Genomic DNA, 18,365 nt, shown 5'->3' with positions numbered 1-18,365 from the left:
ATAGTCAAAAAATATCACAAGGACCAAAGCTACAAATACTGTATTATAGTCATGGCTTTTTATCATAGAAAATTTCTAGTCCCTCTGAAGACAAATAACAGCAATTTAATCACTTCTGCAGGACACTTTCAGATTTTCAACACTTTTTTTCATGGAAATCATTGTTTATGTTTCAGTTAAAAGTTTTCTTACAAACAAAATGAAAAATAAAGAAATGTGTTACCTAATATGACATAGCTGGTTAATCGATTTATAAATGGAAGACCTTTACTTCTAGCTATACTACTGGAGACTGTCCATACATTATATGTGGCTAAACCAATAACTACAATCTGAAATGTAAATGTCAAACTTTCTTTTATTGAGAGTTTGCTAAACTACATGTAAGATTAGAAACATTAAGATAAGGAATATTGATCAATTCTAATGTCTTTTAGGGGTTTCCTTAGTTCAACATTAGCACTGCCAACAGTATGACATCAATAAAGTAATCAAATTCCTTTAAAACAAGAATTCCATACATATTCAGTCCTGATACCTTAAGCTGAACAAATTGGAAAACAAGCTTTGTTACTGCTATAGAAGTATCACAATGATTTTCTATTCTTTATTTTGATGCTTTCCTTTCACACAGTTCCATAATGTTTGTATTTAACTTTTAAGGATATGTTTTGTACTTCATGTTTGCAACTTTTTTCCCCCACAATATTTATTCTGTATATAGAATTAAACAGGTTTTTTTTTTTTACTATTACCAGTAATAGAGTTTTCATGCATTAAGTTATCTTGATTGTTGTCAATTTTCTTCTGGTGAAAACTTAATATCCCTTGCTTAACAATACTTTTAAATAGTTTAAATACATGTTAGGAGCCTGTAATTCAGTGCTTGTCATTTGTTTATGTGATACATATTTGTTTTTCGTTCATTTTTTTATATAAATAAGGCCGTTAGTTTTCTTGTTTTAATTGTTTTACATTGTCTTATCAGGGCCTTTTATAGCTGACTATGCGGTATGGGCTTTGCTCATTGTTGAAAACCGTACGGTGACCTATAGTTGTTAATGTCTGTGTCATTTTGGTCTCTTGTGGACAGTTGTCTCATTGGCAATCATACCACATCTTCTTCTTTATATTATAAATACACAAATAACTACTCACATATTTATATATATAAGGTTCCCATTTACCTGAATAATGTTAACTATAAAAAGATGCTGATGTCTGAATTTTCTTTCTTTTCTTGCTTCATGACTTCTCTTTAAACTAAAATATAAACTGATTGGTTTATTATAAAAGCTTAAACAAAACTAATACTTACATTGTCCTAGCCTTGACAATGTTTATAGAGGGTAGCGAAGGGTTATTTTTGTGCAACGTGGTTTGCCATTTTTATTTCAAGTGCAGCCGTGAAAAAGGTTAATTATTCACTGTGTTTCGTGAAATCGATAAATAGATCAACTTGCAAGAAATTTTTAATTGTTCGTTCATCATGAATAGGCAATGTTATTTTGCCTTCTTCCCTTTATGCCCCTCTTTATATAAAACTCAATGTGAAATAAATAAATAAGTAATCATTTCCACTCTGTGTAGTATTTCTATTTGTATCAATCTAATGAGTTGAGCCTTTTTCAACTGATTTTTATAGTTCATTCTTATGTTGTACTGTTACACCAATATCCCAGGTTAGAGTAGGGTTGGGATCCCGCTTACATGTTTGTATTTGCCTGTAATATAGTGGTTGTCGCTGTTGATGTGTTACATACCGGTATTTGTTTTTCGTTCATTTTTTGTAGATTGATTAAGCTGTTGAATTATTTTACATTTGTCATTTCAGGGCCTTTTATAGCTGACTATGCAATATGGGCTTTGCTCATTGTTGAAGGCTTGCTATGACTTATAGTTGTTAATTTCTTTGTCATTTGGTCTCTTGTAGAGAGCTGTCTCATTTGCAATCATACCACATTTCCTTTTTTATATTTTAACAAATGATTTGTGACATAAGGAAGTTTAAACCATGAGGTGTGCACACATTGAAACATACTTACTCTATCAGTCCTGATCATGTTTTAAAATCTATGATGAACATCCATGCCTTTATTCCTGCACATTTTGTTTTGTCACCCTAACTGATCGTATGTTCATATTGCTTGCGTGTTATCTATATGTAATTGTTTTGTTGTCATGTACTGTGGATTCATTTATTTTTCGTGGGTACCAATTTTAGTGGATTAAGGGAAAACTTGCACTTTCATGAACATTATATTTCTTTGTTTTGACAAAGACTGCATAAATTCCTTTAGAAATTTTGTATTACTCATTGAACGTTTTAAATCCCCTGTACCCACACATCCTATGAAAATTGGTATCCAACGAATATTAATGATTCCACAGTACGAAACAAATTGACAAAGTAACCTTATATAGTTTGTTGTATTCACAATTGTACTGTTCATTCATATATATGGGTGAGGAAATTTAATATTTGGATCACACAAAATCTGAAAGACTTATAAGTCATAATGCAAAAAAATTTTATGAATAAATTATACTTACCTGACATATGTACTTTAGGATTTCAATCTCGTTGGTATTAGACTCGACCGGAAGTTCAAAACGCGCGGGAACCAGATGTTATGCTACATCCGGTTTCCAATGAACTTATCAGTTTTCTCACGGCGGCTTGAAAGACCCCGTAAAGAAAACTTAAAAACTTCCTGGGGAGGAAGGGTGGGTAGTACATATGTCAGGTAAGTATAATTTATTCATAAAATTTGAATTTGAGTTCAAATTTTTGAATTTTATATCATAAATTAAGGTACTTACCTGACATATGTACTTTAGGATTTCTATTGATTACAAAGCAATAATTTGTAGCAGGAAGTTTTGACAAAAAGTTTTCTTAAAATACTTCTTCTTCCAATAAATCACAAACTATAAACTCTAGTATATACAACTTATTATACATGGAAATACGTACACTTACTATGTAGTTCCGTAGTTTATATTTATTTCAACAACGTTGAAAAACATCTGATCAGACAGATTGGCCGTTAAAAACCAGTGTTTTTAAACACTCAGGCAAACTGTCATCTATGTGCATTTAAAATCCACCACCATTCCCACATAACGAAAAACATATATACACTCTCCCTCAGCGACTCGCCGAGGAAGAACTCATTCTTCATCCTACAAATTTAAAAAATTTACATTAACATCTTTTAAATAGAACTTAGTAAATGTTGTGGATTTTGCCCAATCTGCACTATCCAACACATTTTTCATACTAACTCCCTTAAAAAGGGCCCATGATTGTCCTATTGACCTAGTTGAATGACCTCTTACTTTGCCTATTTGCTTTTTATTCTGCTTGTAAGCCATCTTGATAGTTTTCACTATCCAATGTGATATTGTTTGAGCTGTTACTGGTTTATGAGGCTTGTTAATTGATAAAAACAATTTAAATTCTTGTTTTTCCCCATTTTGTCTCAGTTCATCTGTTCTTTTCAGATACATGTAAAGAGTTCTTTTTGGATCTAATAATTTGCTCTCTGGAAAAGCTGGTATGAAAATTTTTGAATTGTCATGATAAGCTCTATCTTGTTTAGCTAAACCATGTCTCAAAAAAGTAACTCCTTTTTCTTGAATATTGACAGAGCCTTCGCCTAGTTTTAAAGCTTGTAAGTCACTACACCTTCGAAAAGTTGTAATAAAGGCAGTTTTCCATATAAGATGCTTAAGGCTAGCTAATCTCTTCGGAGTAAAAGGAGGTTTCTTGAACATGTCCAAAACAAGTGGTAAATCCCATTCTGGCAGCAATTTGCGCTCAGGTGGTCTACTGTTAAACACCCCTCTTAAAAGTCTGATAATGTAAGGATGTTGTCCTTCTGGTGTCTTATCAACAGGAGGCAACACAGAGGATAACATTGATCGGTATCCTGCAATTGTTCTATATTTTAACCCCTTATCAAATAAAGATGCTAAAAAATTTGCACACTCTTCTAAAGTTGCAACATATGGGTCAATTTTCCATTGATTACACCAGCTACTGAATTGTCTAAATTTACATTTGTAGTCTTTGTGTGTACCAGATCTCCATGAGGCAGATAATAATTTTCTAGTGTTTTCTGAAAAGCCTTTTGCTTTAAATTGTTTGTCGATATTCGCCATGCAGTCAGGTTGAATATCTCTGGATTTGGATGAACTATTTTTAATCTTCCCTGACCTTGTTCTAGCAGATTTTCCCATTGAGGTAATAGTAGGGGTTGTGCTATCAACAGTTGTAGTAACTGTGGATACCACCATTGTTTTGGCCAAAAAGGTGCTATTAGAATCATCTCGCATTGATAATCTATCATGTGTTGTAACACTTTCGGAATTAGGGATAGAGGAGGGTAAGCATAAGCAAACATCCTGTCCCATCCCATTGCTAGGGCATCCTGTGTCAGTGCTGTTGGATCTTGATCCCAAGCACAAAACACTGGACACTTGTGATTCTGAGCCGAGGCAAACAGATCTATTGTTGGTGATCCCCATTCCAAGAAAATCTTGTTTATCACTGCCTTGTTCAGAGACCATTCTGTTGGTCTTACTTTGATCCTGCTCAGTTGATCTGCTAGAACATTTTTTACCCCCGCAATGTGGGCTGCTTTGATTACAATTTTGTGTCTCAAAACCATATTCCAGAGATTCCATGTCTGACTGCAAAGCTGAATCGATTTTGTTCCCCTCTGTTTGTTTATGTACTGTACTACCGTTGTATTGTCTGACCGAATTAGTACATGTTTGTTTTTCAAAACAGGCAGGAAATGTTTGACTGTTAGAAATACTGCTTCCAACTCCAGATTGTTTATGTGTTTGAGCAATCTCAATTGATTTGTTGACCACAGACCCTGAACAGTTTGAGTCCCTAAATGACCCCCCCAACCTGTCATCGAGGCATCTGTTGTGATTGTTACACTTGTTGACCCTTGATATAGAGACCGCCCTTTCATAGTGTTTGCTTGGCACAACCACCATGCTAGATGAGCTTTCAGCTCTTGTGTACAAGGAATTTGATATTCCAGACTCATTTTGGAGGGTCTCCAAACTTGTAACAAGTGCATTTGAATTGGTCTCATGAACAAACGACTGTTGGGAATCAATTCTAGGCAGGATGCTATTATGCCCAGCAGTTTCAAATAATGTCTTGCTGTTATTTGACCCCTCATTAACTGAATAGTTGTTATTTTTAAGTTTTTGATTCTCTCTGGAGTTGGATACACTAGTCCTAGATCTAGTCTGAATAGTCCTCCTATGTATGTTATTGTTTAAGTAGGAATTAATTCTGACTTTTCTGTGTTTATTATAAACCCTAGAGAAGTAAGGAGACTGATGGTTGTGTCTCGATTTTTTACAAGTGGGGATTTTTGTTGATCGACTAAAAGCCAATCGTCTAGGTACACTGCTAATCTTATACCTAGTTTTCTCAGATGTGCTGCTACAACTGAGACTATCTTTGTAAATACCCGAGGTGAGCTTGTTGGACCGAAACATAGTACTTTGAACTGATACACTGTTTCGTCTATTGCAAACCTTAGATATTTTCGATGTTTTGGAAAGATTGGTACATGTAAATAAGCATCTTGTAAATCAAGAGAACAAGCCCAGTCTCCTTTCTTGACTAAATTTAAAACCTTGGTCATTGTATCCATTTTGAAGTGTTGTTTCTTGAGATACTGGTTCAGTGGTCGTAAATTTATTACGGGTCTTAATTTTCCGTTTTTCTTTTCTACTAAGAAAAATGTGCTGTAGAAACCTGTCTGAACATGTTTATTTGCACAATTTCTACAGCGTCTTTTTCTAATAAACTTTTTACTTCTTGTTTTAGAATTTCCAAATTTGTGACATTTACAAATGTCTTTTTGATTCCTAAAAACGGAGGTTTTTGTAAAAATTCCAGTTTGTAACCATTTTGAATTATAGCCAAAACCCATTTGTCCTTTGTAATTTCTTCCCATTTTGGAAGAAAATGAAAAAGACGACCACCTACTGGTATCTCCGGAAACAACACTATTCTCACCTTGTCATTTTCTAAAGGACTTCCCTCCTCTAGCCGGAAAGGGAGTCTTCTTGTAACCAGTATCTGGTTTGGAGAATTTTCCATCCTCTGTCTTTTTGGTGAACTTTCTAGGTCCTGTGTTGGAAGACAGTTTTGGGATACGAAAATTCTCAGATGACGTGTCTTTGTTTTGATCTGATTTCTCTATTTTAGCCTTTTTAGCTTTACTAGAATCCTCTGTTGAAGGTGTTTTCCTTTTCCTGTCTTTTGGGAAAATATCAGGCAACAAATCATCAAGAGTTTTATCTTTGTCTTTTCTAGCTTTTAAAGCAGAAACTAAGTTATCCCCAAAAACACCTTCTCCAGTCAGAGGCAAATCTGAAATGTCTCTAGAATCATGAAGTAGAAACATGGATGTATCAGTCATACACATTTGACGTCTCAAAATATGGTGAAACCCACCTGCTCTACCAGCTTGATCCAACTCTTTCGTGGACATAGCAAAAATGTCCCTTACTTGTTGAATAGCTTTATCAATGTTAGGCGTCTCATCAGATAATAATTCTAATAAATTACCAAGACTCTGTTGCATATACATGCAAATGACAATACCAATGAAACTTGCTTGCTGTCCTCTATATGCTATTTTCTCAAGCATTTTGTAAGGTTGGGAGCATAATTTTTTTCCTTTAGAAAAAGATGCTTTACTGCCATGTCTTTTAACTAAACAATTTCCAATGAAATCATCTAAAGTTGGTACCTGAAGGAATTTTTCTGTTTCCTCATCAACAGGAAATAGTTCTTTAGTTTCTTCAGCAAATGCTGATACTAAATTAGGTTTGAGTGCACGCCAGTGACCCATTAGAACCTCTTTTTGAGAATCATCCATTGTAATGCCAATTTTTTTCTCTGTTTTCTTGGCAATGGCATCCTCACCAAAGATATCAAATAAACATTTCTTTGCCTTACTTGACAACTGTTCATCATTAGAGCCTTCATTGTCAGACTCTGTCCCTGAACCCAAAACTTCGTTTTGACCTGGTTGCAAAGACATTACATCATCACGATCATCAGCTGATTCATTATCTGAATCTCTAGACCTAAGTGTCGGTCTTTGTGACTGACTTTTACTCGTCTGTCTTTGTGACAGATTTGAAGTTGAACTGGACTGTCTTTGTGACAGTGAATTATCAGACGTATTTATATTGTCACCATTTGCGGTACTTGTCTGTACATGTCTAGCTGTTAGTTCACCCTTTAACAAGTCAAACATGCTATCTAACTTACTATTTAAGTTTCCGAACTTTGTGTTCCACTTATCTTCTAACTCCGAATACTTGGACCTCGACTTCCTCTTTTTCTTCGTAACTACAGACGAAGATGAAGGTAGCTTCTGCCCTTCATGAGAGGAATCCTCCAAAGTATCTTCTTCCACCGGAGAAATATCTCCGTTTCTATTTTCTTCTGCCATCTCAAACGGCAGAAATTACGAGCACGTAATACACGACTATCTTTCAAGCCGCCGAGAAAGAAAACTGATAAGTTCATGGGAAACCGGATGTAGCATAACATCTGGTTCCCGCGCGTTTTGAACTTCCGGTCGAGTCTAATACCAACGAGATTGAAATCCTAAAGTACATATGTCAGGTAAGTACCTTAATTTATGATATAAAATCTACTCACCAGAATATCAAATAGGAAGCTGATAAGACAACAAAAACTCCACTTGTTATTCTGAAAATTAAAAACATGTAAATTAATATTCACAGGAATATTATGTAGAATCCAGTTTTTTGTAAACCCAATCTGTGGCAAAAATATTGCGTAGTTGTGGTAATCAAATTCAGCAGGAAGGAAATGGTCTCTGCTGGATTTTGGTACAATAGATATTGATAGGGTTTTTATAGAATTTTGATACGTTATTCTCCTACAGTTGCTATCCAATATAATTCACTAACATGTGTACTATAAGAAAATCTCAAAGTATTTGGTCCCAGTGATTTTCGATAAAAAAAAAGCGTTTAGAATAAGCAGATGTTTGGATATCAAGTTATTTAGAACATTTAAACCTACCAACAGAGATTCTTCCTTAAGTAGATAATAAAAATGTGATCTCTGAATAATAGTATTCAAACAAATGAAGATGGACAAAAACAGTTATCAGACTTTTATCAACTTACACATAAACATAATTAATTTGCCTTCCAACAACTGGAGCTAATGGAAACACAGATAGCAACAGACATGAGACAATCCAACCAGCTGCTGTTACCTGCAAAATATTTAGGGAGGAAACATGTGTAAACTGTAAAAAATAAATGACAAAATATGTATCCCAAAACAAAATCTCTTTCAAAAGTTCCATTTAATTGTTTGCTGTTGTTGTTATGAACTTTGATGTTAAGTTGTCTCCCTTTCCCTTAAATGTATATTTTTTTTAATTTTGTAAATATTTGAATATAACTAAAAGATTATGGCTAAAAATAATGCATTGCTGGAGAAATCCCAATATTTATGATAGAAATCTAGATTCAAATTTTGCATGAATTACTGTTTTCAGATCTAACCACAAATCAGGCTTTAAAATTATTATGTCAGAGAGTCATATCTTTACTATGAAATTTCATTATGCTGAACAAATGAATTCTCAATCTCCTTGTTTTTCAAATTAGTATATAAGAATGTTTGGTCTTTACAGTATAACTTGATACAAATCAGATCTCACTTGGCCAATGTTTCATAAGGTTAGAGCTCTCAGAATTTTTCCCTGCTGAAACTAATATACTATCAATCTAACCTTATCTTTCCATATATTTTTGGCTGTTATCAAAGGCCATACTGCTATCATAATTAAGCCAACCGATAGCAGTTCTCTTTTAAAGAAACCCATCACCTGAAAATAAATTCATACAATGAAAGACAAACGTGTGTTTACCTCTATTAAACATACAACAGCTTTCTCAAACGATCTAGTGAGCCGACATCTTTAATATGATTATATATATTTTTTTTTTATTCAACAACAATATATCACATGCTGTTAACAGATTTCTTCGCTGGTACAGCTATTACAGTAAAGATCCCTGTATTTTAGTACCTTATGATTATATTTCAACAATATATTTCAATAGTAAAAGTTTATAAGTCCATTTTCATAAAAAATTAAAGAACCTTGTCGTCACTGGGCAAACAAAATCTCACCAGATTCCTAAGTTCTAAGAGTACTTAGACTCATTACTCTGACAAAAGTAAACTGATAAAAACTTCTTGTGGATGTGCACATATATTTATTATGCCTTTATTATCTACAAAGTTTCCAGAAATTTTGTTATGTGGTTTCAGAGAAGTTTGATGAAAACTGTGGCAGATGTTTATTTAGACAAAATTTTATTTTCAGTGTAACTTAACAACTAGGGGAAACTTTGAATCAATATATCCTAACAATATGCACACCAACATAGTATGTCCTTATTATATACCACGTTTCATGAAATTCTGTTGTGTGGTTCCAGAGGAGTTGCACTGACAAACTGTTGCAGAAGTATATTTAGGCCAAAAACAAAAGTTCAAAGGTGCATAATTCCTGGAAAAAAGGATGAAACCTAATTTCTTGTCAAAATCATTATATATGTAAATTTGTTCCATGTGGTAAAATTAATTAGTCCAGCACTGGCAGCAGGATTTCTTCCTTTAATTGCACATTAACCTTTTCTAAGTTACAATGTTTCTTCTTTTAAGACAGTTATGAGATATAGTAACTAGAGGCTCTAAAGAGACTGTGTCGCTCACCTTGGTCTAAGTGCAAGCAGCATATTAAACAAAGGACACATATTATAGACGAGAATAGAATTCATGATCAAATTGTGTTTTGGTGATGATGATGTGTTTGTCAATCTCATTTTACTGAACATTCTTGCTGTTTTCAATTTTCTCCATCTATAATGAACTTGGCTTAGAAGTTTCAAAGGAACACTATGTGCCTGTCCCAAGTAAGGAGCCTGTAATTCAGTGGTTGTCGTTTGTTTATGTGTTACATATTTGTTTTTCATTCATTTTTTTTGTATAAATAAGGCCTTAGTTTTCTCGTATGAATTGTTTTACATTGTCTTATCGGGGCCTTTTATAGCTGACTATTCAGTATGGGCTTTGCTCATTGTTGAAGGCCGTACGGTGACCTATAGTTGTTAATGTCTGTGTCATTTTGGTCTCTTGTGGACAGTTGTCTCATTACCACATCTTCTTTTTTACATTTTGTAAAAGTTTACAAAAATTTACATAATTTACGAAAATTGTTTAAAATTTACTTAAGAGTAATAACTCCTTCAGTGGTCAATTGACTTATTTGGTAAAGTTGACTTATTTGTGGATCTTACTTTGCTATACATATTAAATTGCTGTTTATCTCTATCTAAGATAATATTGAAGATAATAACAAAAAACTGCAAAATTTTCTTAAAATTACCATTCAGGGGCAGCAACCCAACAACTGGTTGCCTGATTTGTCTAAAAATTTCAGGGCAGTTAGATCTTGACTTAATGAACAATTTTACTACTATTAGATTTGCTCTAAATGCTTTGGTCTCAGATATATTAGCCAAAAACTGTATTTTACCCCTAAGTACTTTTTTTAGCCATGTTGGCCATCTTGGTTGGTGGGCTTGGTCATCGGACACATTTTTTAAACTAGATGCCTGAATGATGATTGTGGTCAAGTTTGGTTAAATTTGTCTCAGTAGTTTCAGAGGGAAGATTTTTTTAAAAGATTACTAAAATTTCCAAAAATGGTTAAAATTGACTATAAAGGGCACTTACTCCTTAAGGGGTCAACTGACAATTTTGGTCATGTTTACTTATTTGTAGATCTTACTTTGCTGAACATTATTGCTGAAACAGTTTATCTTTTTCTATAATATTATTCAAAATAATAACCAAAAACTGCCATATTTCCTTAAAATTACTAATTTAGGGGCAGCAACCCAACAACAGGTTGTCCGATTTATCTGAAAATTTCAGGGCAGATAGATCTAGACCTAATAAACAAGTTTACTCCATGTCAGATTTGCTCTAAATGCTTTGGTTTCAGAGAAATAAGCCAAAATCTACATTTTACCCCTATGTTCTATTTTAAGCCATTACGGCCATCTGGGTTTGTTAGCTGGGTCATCGGACACATTTTTTAAACTAAATACCCCAATGATAATTGTGTCCAAGTTTTGTTAAATTTGGTTGAGTAGTTTCAGAGGAGATTTTTGTAAAATAATACTAAAATTTCAGAAAAATGGTTAAAAATGATCTATAAAGGGCAATAACTCCTTAAGGGGTCAACTGACAATTTTGGTCATGTTGACTTATTTGTAGATCTTACTTTGATGAACATTATTGCTGTTTTAGCCATGGCGGCCGTCTTGGTCGTTGGCCAGGTCATCGGACATATTTTTTAAACTAGATACCCCAATGACGATTGTGGCCAAGTTTGGTTAAATTTGGCCAGTAGTTTCAGAGAAGGTTTTTGTAAAACTTTACGGACGCTGGACGCCAAGTGATGAGAAAAGCTCACTTGGCCCTATGGGCCAGGTGAGCTAAAGATTGTTTATCGGGTATATCCATTTCATCAAAGTGCCTTCCTTCTTCTAGGTACCTTTCATTTTCAATTTAGTTTTTTCAATTTTTCAAAACCAAATTGACAATTGCAGTTTTTAATTTGCCATGTGTAGTGAAAAATACCACTTTTGAAGTCTGGTTTTAATCCGCTAGGGATCAAACCTTTTGTTTTCTGTAATAGTGCAATGTAACCATCAAGACAGTTCTGAATTGAAGGAGATGATGTATACATACCAGTATTTCTAACCCTAAAACAGGTGGAACAATGGCTATGAAAACTGTCTTTATATTCTTTGTAAGATTCATTTTTTTAAATAACTGCTTGAAAACTGTCAATCTTAAGAAGAAAAATAATATTCTGAAAATATTTCACCTTAGGTTTTCTAATATACCACTACAAAGAATCTTTATACAGTTTCTGTGAATCACATATATGTTGGTTTGTGTTTGTATTTTTATTTTAATCTGCAGTATGAGAATTAATGCAAAAAAAAACAATTGGAAACTTTGTTTTAATTGGTAGCTAAATTTTACAGCAGACATTAACAATTTTATCTATTAAACTGTTACCATGATACAATAATTTTTCAAATACCATGTACATTAACCAATATTCGATTCACAAATTAACAGTGGCAGTATATTTAATTGCACACTACAGATATTCTAAAGACTTTTCTTTACACAAGGTGTAGCAATTTTAGATCATATCATTATTTTTAAAGTGCAATGTTTTAACAGATTCAAGGTAACAGCTTGCAATATTAATACAAAATTAAAACATACTACAAAGGTTGAGTGTTTATTGGCATAAAGCCATGTACAAATGTGATATCACTAAAACACAAAATTCATGTTTACTGCATATTCAATACAGAAATTTATGGTTTCTGTTGCATGAATCAAAAAGATACCTTGCAACTTCCCAACTTATTAACTAAACCTTAGTGCAATATTTGTGACTCCTAGACATGATATTCAATTTTTGTCTTGTTGGATTGCAGAATCATTGACATTTACCCAACATTTCATTTTATTCATATCAACATACCTCAAAGCAACAAACATCCATAAAACTACTGGTATTAAACAATACATATAATTGGTTAAGGGAAGTGACTGAACTGAAATATAAAACTTACAGTGAAATGAGTACTAAAAGACACAAATTCAACCCTTGAACATGTTGAACACAGAAGATTTGAAGAAAACAGTTATTGCTTTTATTATTGTTTTTAGTATTACTACCGGTAGTAATCAGTTATCTGCAGAGTTGACATGCATGTAATTCTTAAGAAGATTTGAATAAGTTTGGTCATTTAGCAAAACTATTTATAAAATTCCTCTTGTTTTTGTTTTTGTGAACAAAAACTTAAAACTTTTGGGATAGTAATGGTCAGTCCTGAATATCACTGGTAAATAGTTATACCATATTTGTATAAATATTGTAAAAGTGTTGCCTTTCAAGTTCAATACTTATTTCTGGAAAAATAAACTAACCTCATTGAACACAGTAAAACAGTAAATATTTTTAATCTATATAAAGGGCAAACTGTTTTCTTTCCAACTTTAAAAGGAGCGATTAAGGATTTCATTCTGTACCATGTGTAAAATTAAATGTCGTTATAAACAATATTTGAAGAAGAAAAAAATTGACTTCTGACAATAAATTTTATAATTCTTTGAAATTTGAATCATTTACTACAAAAGTGTGTAAATTCTTGCAGTTATCAAATACCTGTTAAAAGAACAATAACAGCTAATCCAACTATAGCAAATACCAGTTTTATTGGCTTTTCTTGTAACCATATTGGTTGTGACAACTTCTCAAGCTTTGTTGTTACACTGACCAATCCAGAGTGATCCCTCAGTACTAAGGTCAATGTGTAGATCATCCAACCAACAAATCCAAAAACAATACTTAAACTGTAAACAAATATAGATTGAGTGAAAAACAGTACAGTCTTTTTTCTAATAATTGATTGTTTTATGACAATAATTTTGAGGTAAATTTATGTAGTTTGGGGAGTGGAATAACATTTTTAGAATTAAAATTTCTTTACTTTGGGTATAAATACTTAAAAGAAGAAATTTATTTGAAATGTTTTGATGAAGAAATCAAATGAAACTAAACTTGACTATCAAAATTGGTAAAGAAATTATCAACAAAAGGAAGAATTTCACATAACTTAAAAATATAGATCATAAAATCAAAAACTTTAAAAATAAAACTTACCCCAAAAAGAATCGATCATATCCATGATAGTAATTCAATCCTTCTAAACCCAGCTCTATTAATGTTTGAGATTCTGTAATCTAATATAAAAATAAATCAATAAAAGAACTGTGTTTCAATGGTTCTTTCAATGGCAAATATATAATATTTTCTTTAAAAAGGAATGCTTTATAAGTTATATCACATATGATCACAGCTTTTGTTAAACAACAGCATGGCATTGTGGCCATGCTTGACAATATTTCAGAAAAAATCTTCTCAGAGATCTTTAAAAGACTATGCTTCATCTAAAGGTAACTGCTACACTTCTTTTTAAATTTATTCATAATCAAAAACACTTAATGTTTAAAACTTGGACAAGATAAATATCATATCTTACTAGATGCCACAGTAAAATCTATATTACAGTAAAACTTACAGCTAATTGATATTGTCCACTGCTGATTAAGTTTCTGATGTTTCTTATTCTGTCTTTCTGTAAAACAATAACAGTGCTATGATGCAATGAAGGAAATATGTTGGAATTATATTCGAACTATTTACATGAAACTTTATATGATAAAGAATATAAGTAAATGACCAATTGAAATTTTCACAGAATTAAATTTTGTATAGTGTTAACAAATCAATTTGTTATATGTTCAAATTTCTATAGATGTTTTCTATTCAAGATATTAAAAAAGCATTTAACAAATGAATTCATGGATTTTTTTTTTCTTTCAAAAACTAAATGAAATATATAAGAAAATACTAGTAACTTAGCAACTTCTATCTACATGGAAACAAACTACCTATATCACTCAGGATCGCCATACCATTCAGGAGCACCCGACATCACCCCCAGTTTTTGGTTGGTTCGTGTTGCTCAGTCTTTGATTTTCTATGTTGTGTTGTGTTTTATTGTTTGTATTTTCATTTCATTTTAGACACGAGTTTGTATTTTCATTTCATTTTAGACACGAGTTTGTATTTTCATTTCATTTTAGACATGAGTTTGTATTTTCATTTCTTTTTAGACACGAGTTTGTATTTTCATTTCATTTTAGACATGAGTTTGTATTTTCATTTCATTTTAGACACGAGTTTGTATTTTCATTTCATTTTAGACACGAGTTTGTATTTTCATTTCATTTTAGACATGAGTTTGTATTTTCATTTCATTTGAGTTTGTATTTTCATTTCATTTTAGACACGAGTTTGTATTTTCATTTCATTTTAGACACGAGTTTGTATTTTCATTTCATTTTAGACATGAGTTTGTATTTTCATTTCATTTTAGACACGAGTTTGTATTTTCATTTCATTTTAGACATGTATTTTCATTTCATTTTAGACACGAGTTTGTATTTTCATTTCATTTTAGACAGGAGTTTGTATTTTCATTTCATTTTTGACACGAGTTTGTATTTTCATTTCATTTTAGACACGAGTTTGTATTTTCATTTCATTTTAGACACGAGTTTGTATTTTCATTTCATTTTAGACATGAGTTTGTATTTTCATTTCATTTTAGACATGAGTTTGTATTTTCATTTCATTTTAGACATGAGTTTGTATTTTCATTTCATTTTAGACACGAGTTTGTATTTTCATTTCATTTTAGACACGAGTTTGTATTTTCATTTCATTTTAGACATGAGTTTGTATTTTCATTTCATTTTAGACACGAGTTTGTATTTTCATTTCATTTTAGACACGAGTTTGTATTTTCATTTCATTTTAGACACGAGTTTGTATTTTCATTTCATTTTAGACATGTATTTTCATTTCATTTTAGACACGAGTTTGTATTTTCATTTCATTTTAGACACGAGTTTGTATTTTCATTTCATTTTAGACAGGAGTTTGTATTTTCATTTCATTTTAGACACGAGTTTGTATTTTCATTTCATTTTAGACACGAGTTTGTATTTTCATTTCATTTTAGACACGAGTTTGTATTTTCATTTCATTTTAGACATGAGTTTGTATTTTCATTTCATTTTAGACATGAGTTTGTATTTTCATTTCATTTTAAACATGAGTTTGTATTTTCATTTCATTTTAGACATGAGTTTGTATTTTCCCTTAGTATCTTTTGCCTCTCAAGGAATAGGATATTTGTTTTAAGGATACCTGATTTGTACTTTAAAGAAATTAGTTAGGATCAAAGCAACTGAAATTAAGAAATTGGTTAAGGTCTTAACTTCAGCCAAAATTTTATTATTATAGCTTAGTTGTCAAAATGCTTAGAAGAAACTTTTAACCACAGCTCACTAATCTGAATAGAAATAAATCACTTATAACTACAACTTACTTACCTGAATACTTGGCAGTAGTTTACTGAAAAGGTGGAAGAAATAATAATCATTACCAGATAACCTTACTAGCATAACAACAAATATTTAAAAGTCTCCATATACTTTGTGCACAATTTCTAAAGCTTAAACTATTATAAATATAGGATGTTGATACACTAAAATATAATCATATTTACATTTAATGTGTATGAAAGAGGTAAAGATGTTCTTGTGTGGCTTTGCACAAAGCACACCCAGTTTCTCCACATTACAGTACACTAAATCCTGGTTAAGCCTTTATGCAGCAAAATCTGTACATATTTAGTTGAATAAATTTTATCTTATCTGATAAATATTACACTTGGAGAGAAGATACAGTCTTTATGAACTAAAAAAGTTACCTAAATGGCCTGAATGCAACTGATAAAGTTGTTAACTTCTTCTGGTCCATTTTAACCTGTAATCAATTATTATTCTTTAAATACTACTATGCTCTATATATTATTATACTTGACATATTGATTACTTTTGAAAGCCATCAGTGAACAGATTTATCGTAGAAGTTATAATTTTTTTTAATTATCAAAACAATTATCCAAACCAGAATATCTAACTTTTACTAGTAGAAATTTTACTCAAGCAAAATATTTTTGACATTATGTGGTAGTTTCATTGCAGTATAATTACATTAGATGTATGTTTTATTGTAATACTTTATTCTGATTAGCTAACTGTACACCACGTGATATTCCTTAAACAATTGCATCACTCAATAAAACTTTTCATTCATGATGACACAAAGTCCCACAATAAAGTGCACAGGCGAACTTTAAATAAAACTTGATAAAAATCGTGTTTTCATGATCCGAGCTAAAAATGTAATTATAAGTATTGAATGCTTCTTTTTGTAACTTTATAGGGTTGTAAAAGCACTGTGCGTACATTTTTAGAATGAAGCGCTTCCACGCTTCATACAAAATGTACTTCGGTCAACGCTTTTACACCCCAATAAATTTACAAAAAGAAGCATTCAATTTCTTAAATAATCCACATTTTATCAGAACTGACAGTTATACCAGGTGCTTCAATAGTGTAAAGTAAAGTGTTAACATATAAACAATATACAAATAAATAAGCTAATGCAATGTAAAATGCTGACCTGATATTGCTCCAAAACTTGTTGTGCATTTGCAAATATGCTCTCAGCTTTCTCAAAATCTGAACTGTTGAGGAAATTTAATGGAAGTGTACCCTAAAATTAAATGGTATTTCAAATGACATTATCTAATAATGATTCTGGACATGTAAGTGCATAAATCTGAACTTGATGAAGTATACCTGTGAAATTCGCATACTTGACCTAAACCATTTTTCTAATATAAAGAAAATATGTAAGATAATTTTATATGAAAATCTGAAGATGTTATTTGATAGATTAATAGTGGGTCTCATTGGGGTCTAAGCGTGATGTGGGATTGCTGATTTTTTTGTACCCGTAACATGTGAAAGTCAAATTATTGTGTCGTGAAAATGGGAAATGAGGTCTTGCGGGACCAGGGAAATGACAAAAAAATGAGAATTGCTTATGTATATAGTGTAAGTGGGATACGGGAATCTGACAAAACAGTAAGCAGGATCTGGGATCAGAACCCTCCAATGAGACCCCCTTGATAAATACTTTTGCATTCCAGGAGCTTAAAATATCTACTTTAATAAATATGTTTGAATACTTACAACAGAGTTCATAGGATAAGGTATTCCTATAAATATGTTTGAATACTTACAACAGAGTTCATAGGATAAGGTATTCCTATAAATATGTTTGAATACTTACAACAGAGTTCATAGGATAAGGTATTCCTATAAATATGTTTGAATACTTACAACAGAGTTCATAGGATAAGGTATTCCTATAAATATGTTTGAATACTTACAACAGAGTTCATAGGATAAGGTATTCCTATAACTATCATTGAATACTTACAACAGAGTTCATAGGATAAGGTATTCCTATAACTATCATTGACTACTTACAACAGAGTTCATAGGATAAGGTATTCCTATAACTATCATTGACTACTTACAACAGAGTTCATAGGATAAGGTATTCCTATAACTATCATTGACTACTTACAACAGAGTTCATAGGATAAGGTATTCCTATAAATATCATTGAATACTTACAACAGAGTTCATAGGATAAGGTATTCCT

General features: G+C 31.9%; 2 protein-coding genes across 2 annotated transcripts in view; both read right to left on the bottom strand.

The window, feature by feature from the left end:
* The window catches only part of LOC134722370 (GPI ethanolamine phosphate transferase 1-like), a 36,123-nt gene that overhangs the window by 6,456 nt on the left and 11,302 nt on the right, over positions 1–18,365 (bottom strand). The window contains exons 11-23 of the mRNA XM_063585986.1: positions 17,313–17,405; positions 16,555–16,610; positions 16,175–16,196; positions 14,293–14,349; positions 13,875–13,954; positions 13,377–13,564; positions 12,690–12,762; positions 11,873–11,975; positions 8,835–8,930; positions 8,218–8,309; positions 7,721–7,771; positions 1,188–1,263; positions 224–332 (exon numbers count right to left, since the gene is read on the bottom strand). Of these exons, the coding sequence (XP_063442056.1) occupies positions 224–332; positions 1,188–1,263; positions 7,721–7,771; positions 8,218–8,309; positions 8,835–8,930; positions 11,873–11,975; positions 12,690–12,762; positions 13,377–13,564; positions 13,875–13,954; positions 14,293–14,349; positions 16,175–16,196; positions 16,555–16,610; positions 17,313–17,405 (1,096 nt within the window). The remainder of the gene's footprint in view (positions 1–223; positions 333–1,187; positions 1,264–7,720; positions 7,772–8,217; positions 8,310–8,834; positions 8,931–11,872; positions 11,976–12,689; positions 12,763–13,376; positions 13,565–13,874; positions 13,955–14,292; positions 14,350–16,174; positions 16,197–16,554; positions 16,611–17,312; positions 17,406–18,365) is intronic.
* Positions 2,983–6,967, bottom strand: LOC134720875 (uncharacterized). Its single transcript, XM_063583424.1, has 2 exons — positions 6,059–6,967; positions 2,983–3,186 (listed from the first exon to the last, which is right to left on the bottom strand). Exon 1 carries the CDS (start codon positions 6,924–6,926, stop codon positions 6,063–6,065), a length of 864 nt encoding a protein of 287 aa, XP_063439494.1. The 5' UTR covers positions 6,927–6,967; the 3' UTR covers positions 2,983–3,186; positions 6,059–6,062.

This window comes from Mytilus trossulus, chromosome 6 (genome assembly GCF_036588685.1).
Source record: "Mytilus trossulus isolate FHL-02 chromosome 6, PNRI_Mtr1.1.1.hap1, whole genome shotgun sequence".
NCBI classification, from domain to species: Eukaryota; Metazoa; Mollusca; class Bivalvia; order Mytilida; family Mytilidae; genus Mytilus; species Mytilus trossulus.
Note: the sequence above shows the minus strand (reverse complement) of the source record. Positions and strands in the feature narration are given on the sequence as shown.

What these genes read in the sequence shown, in the direction of transcription:
- LOC134720875 (XM_063583424.1), bottom strand. Translation starts at nt 6,926, where the DNA reads ATGGATGATTCTCAAAAAGAGGTTCTAATGGGTCACTGGCGTGCACTC.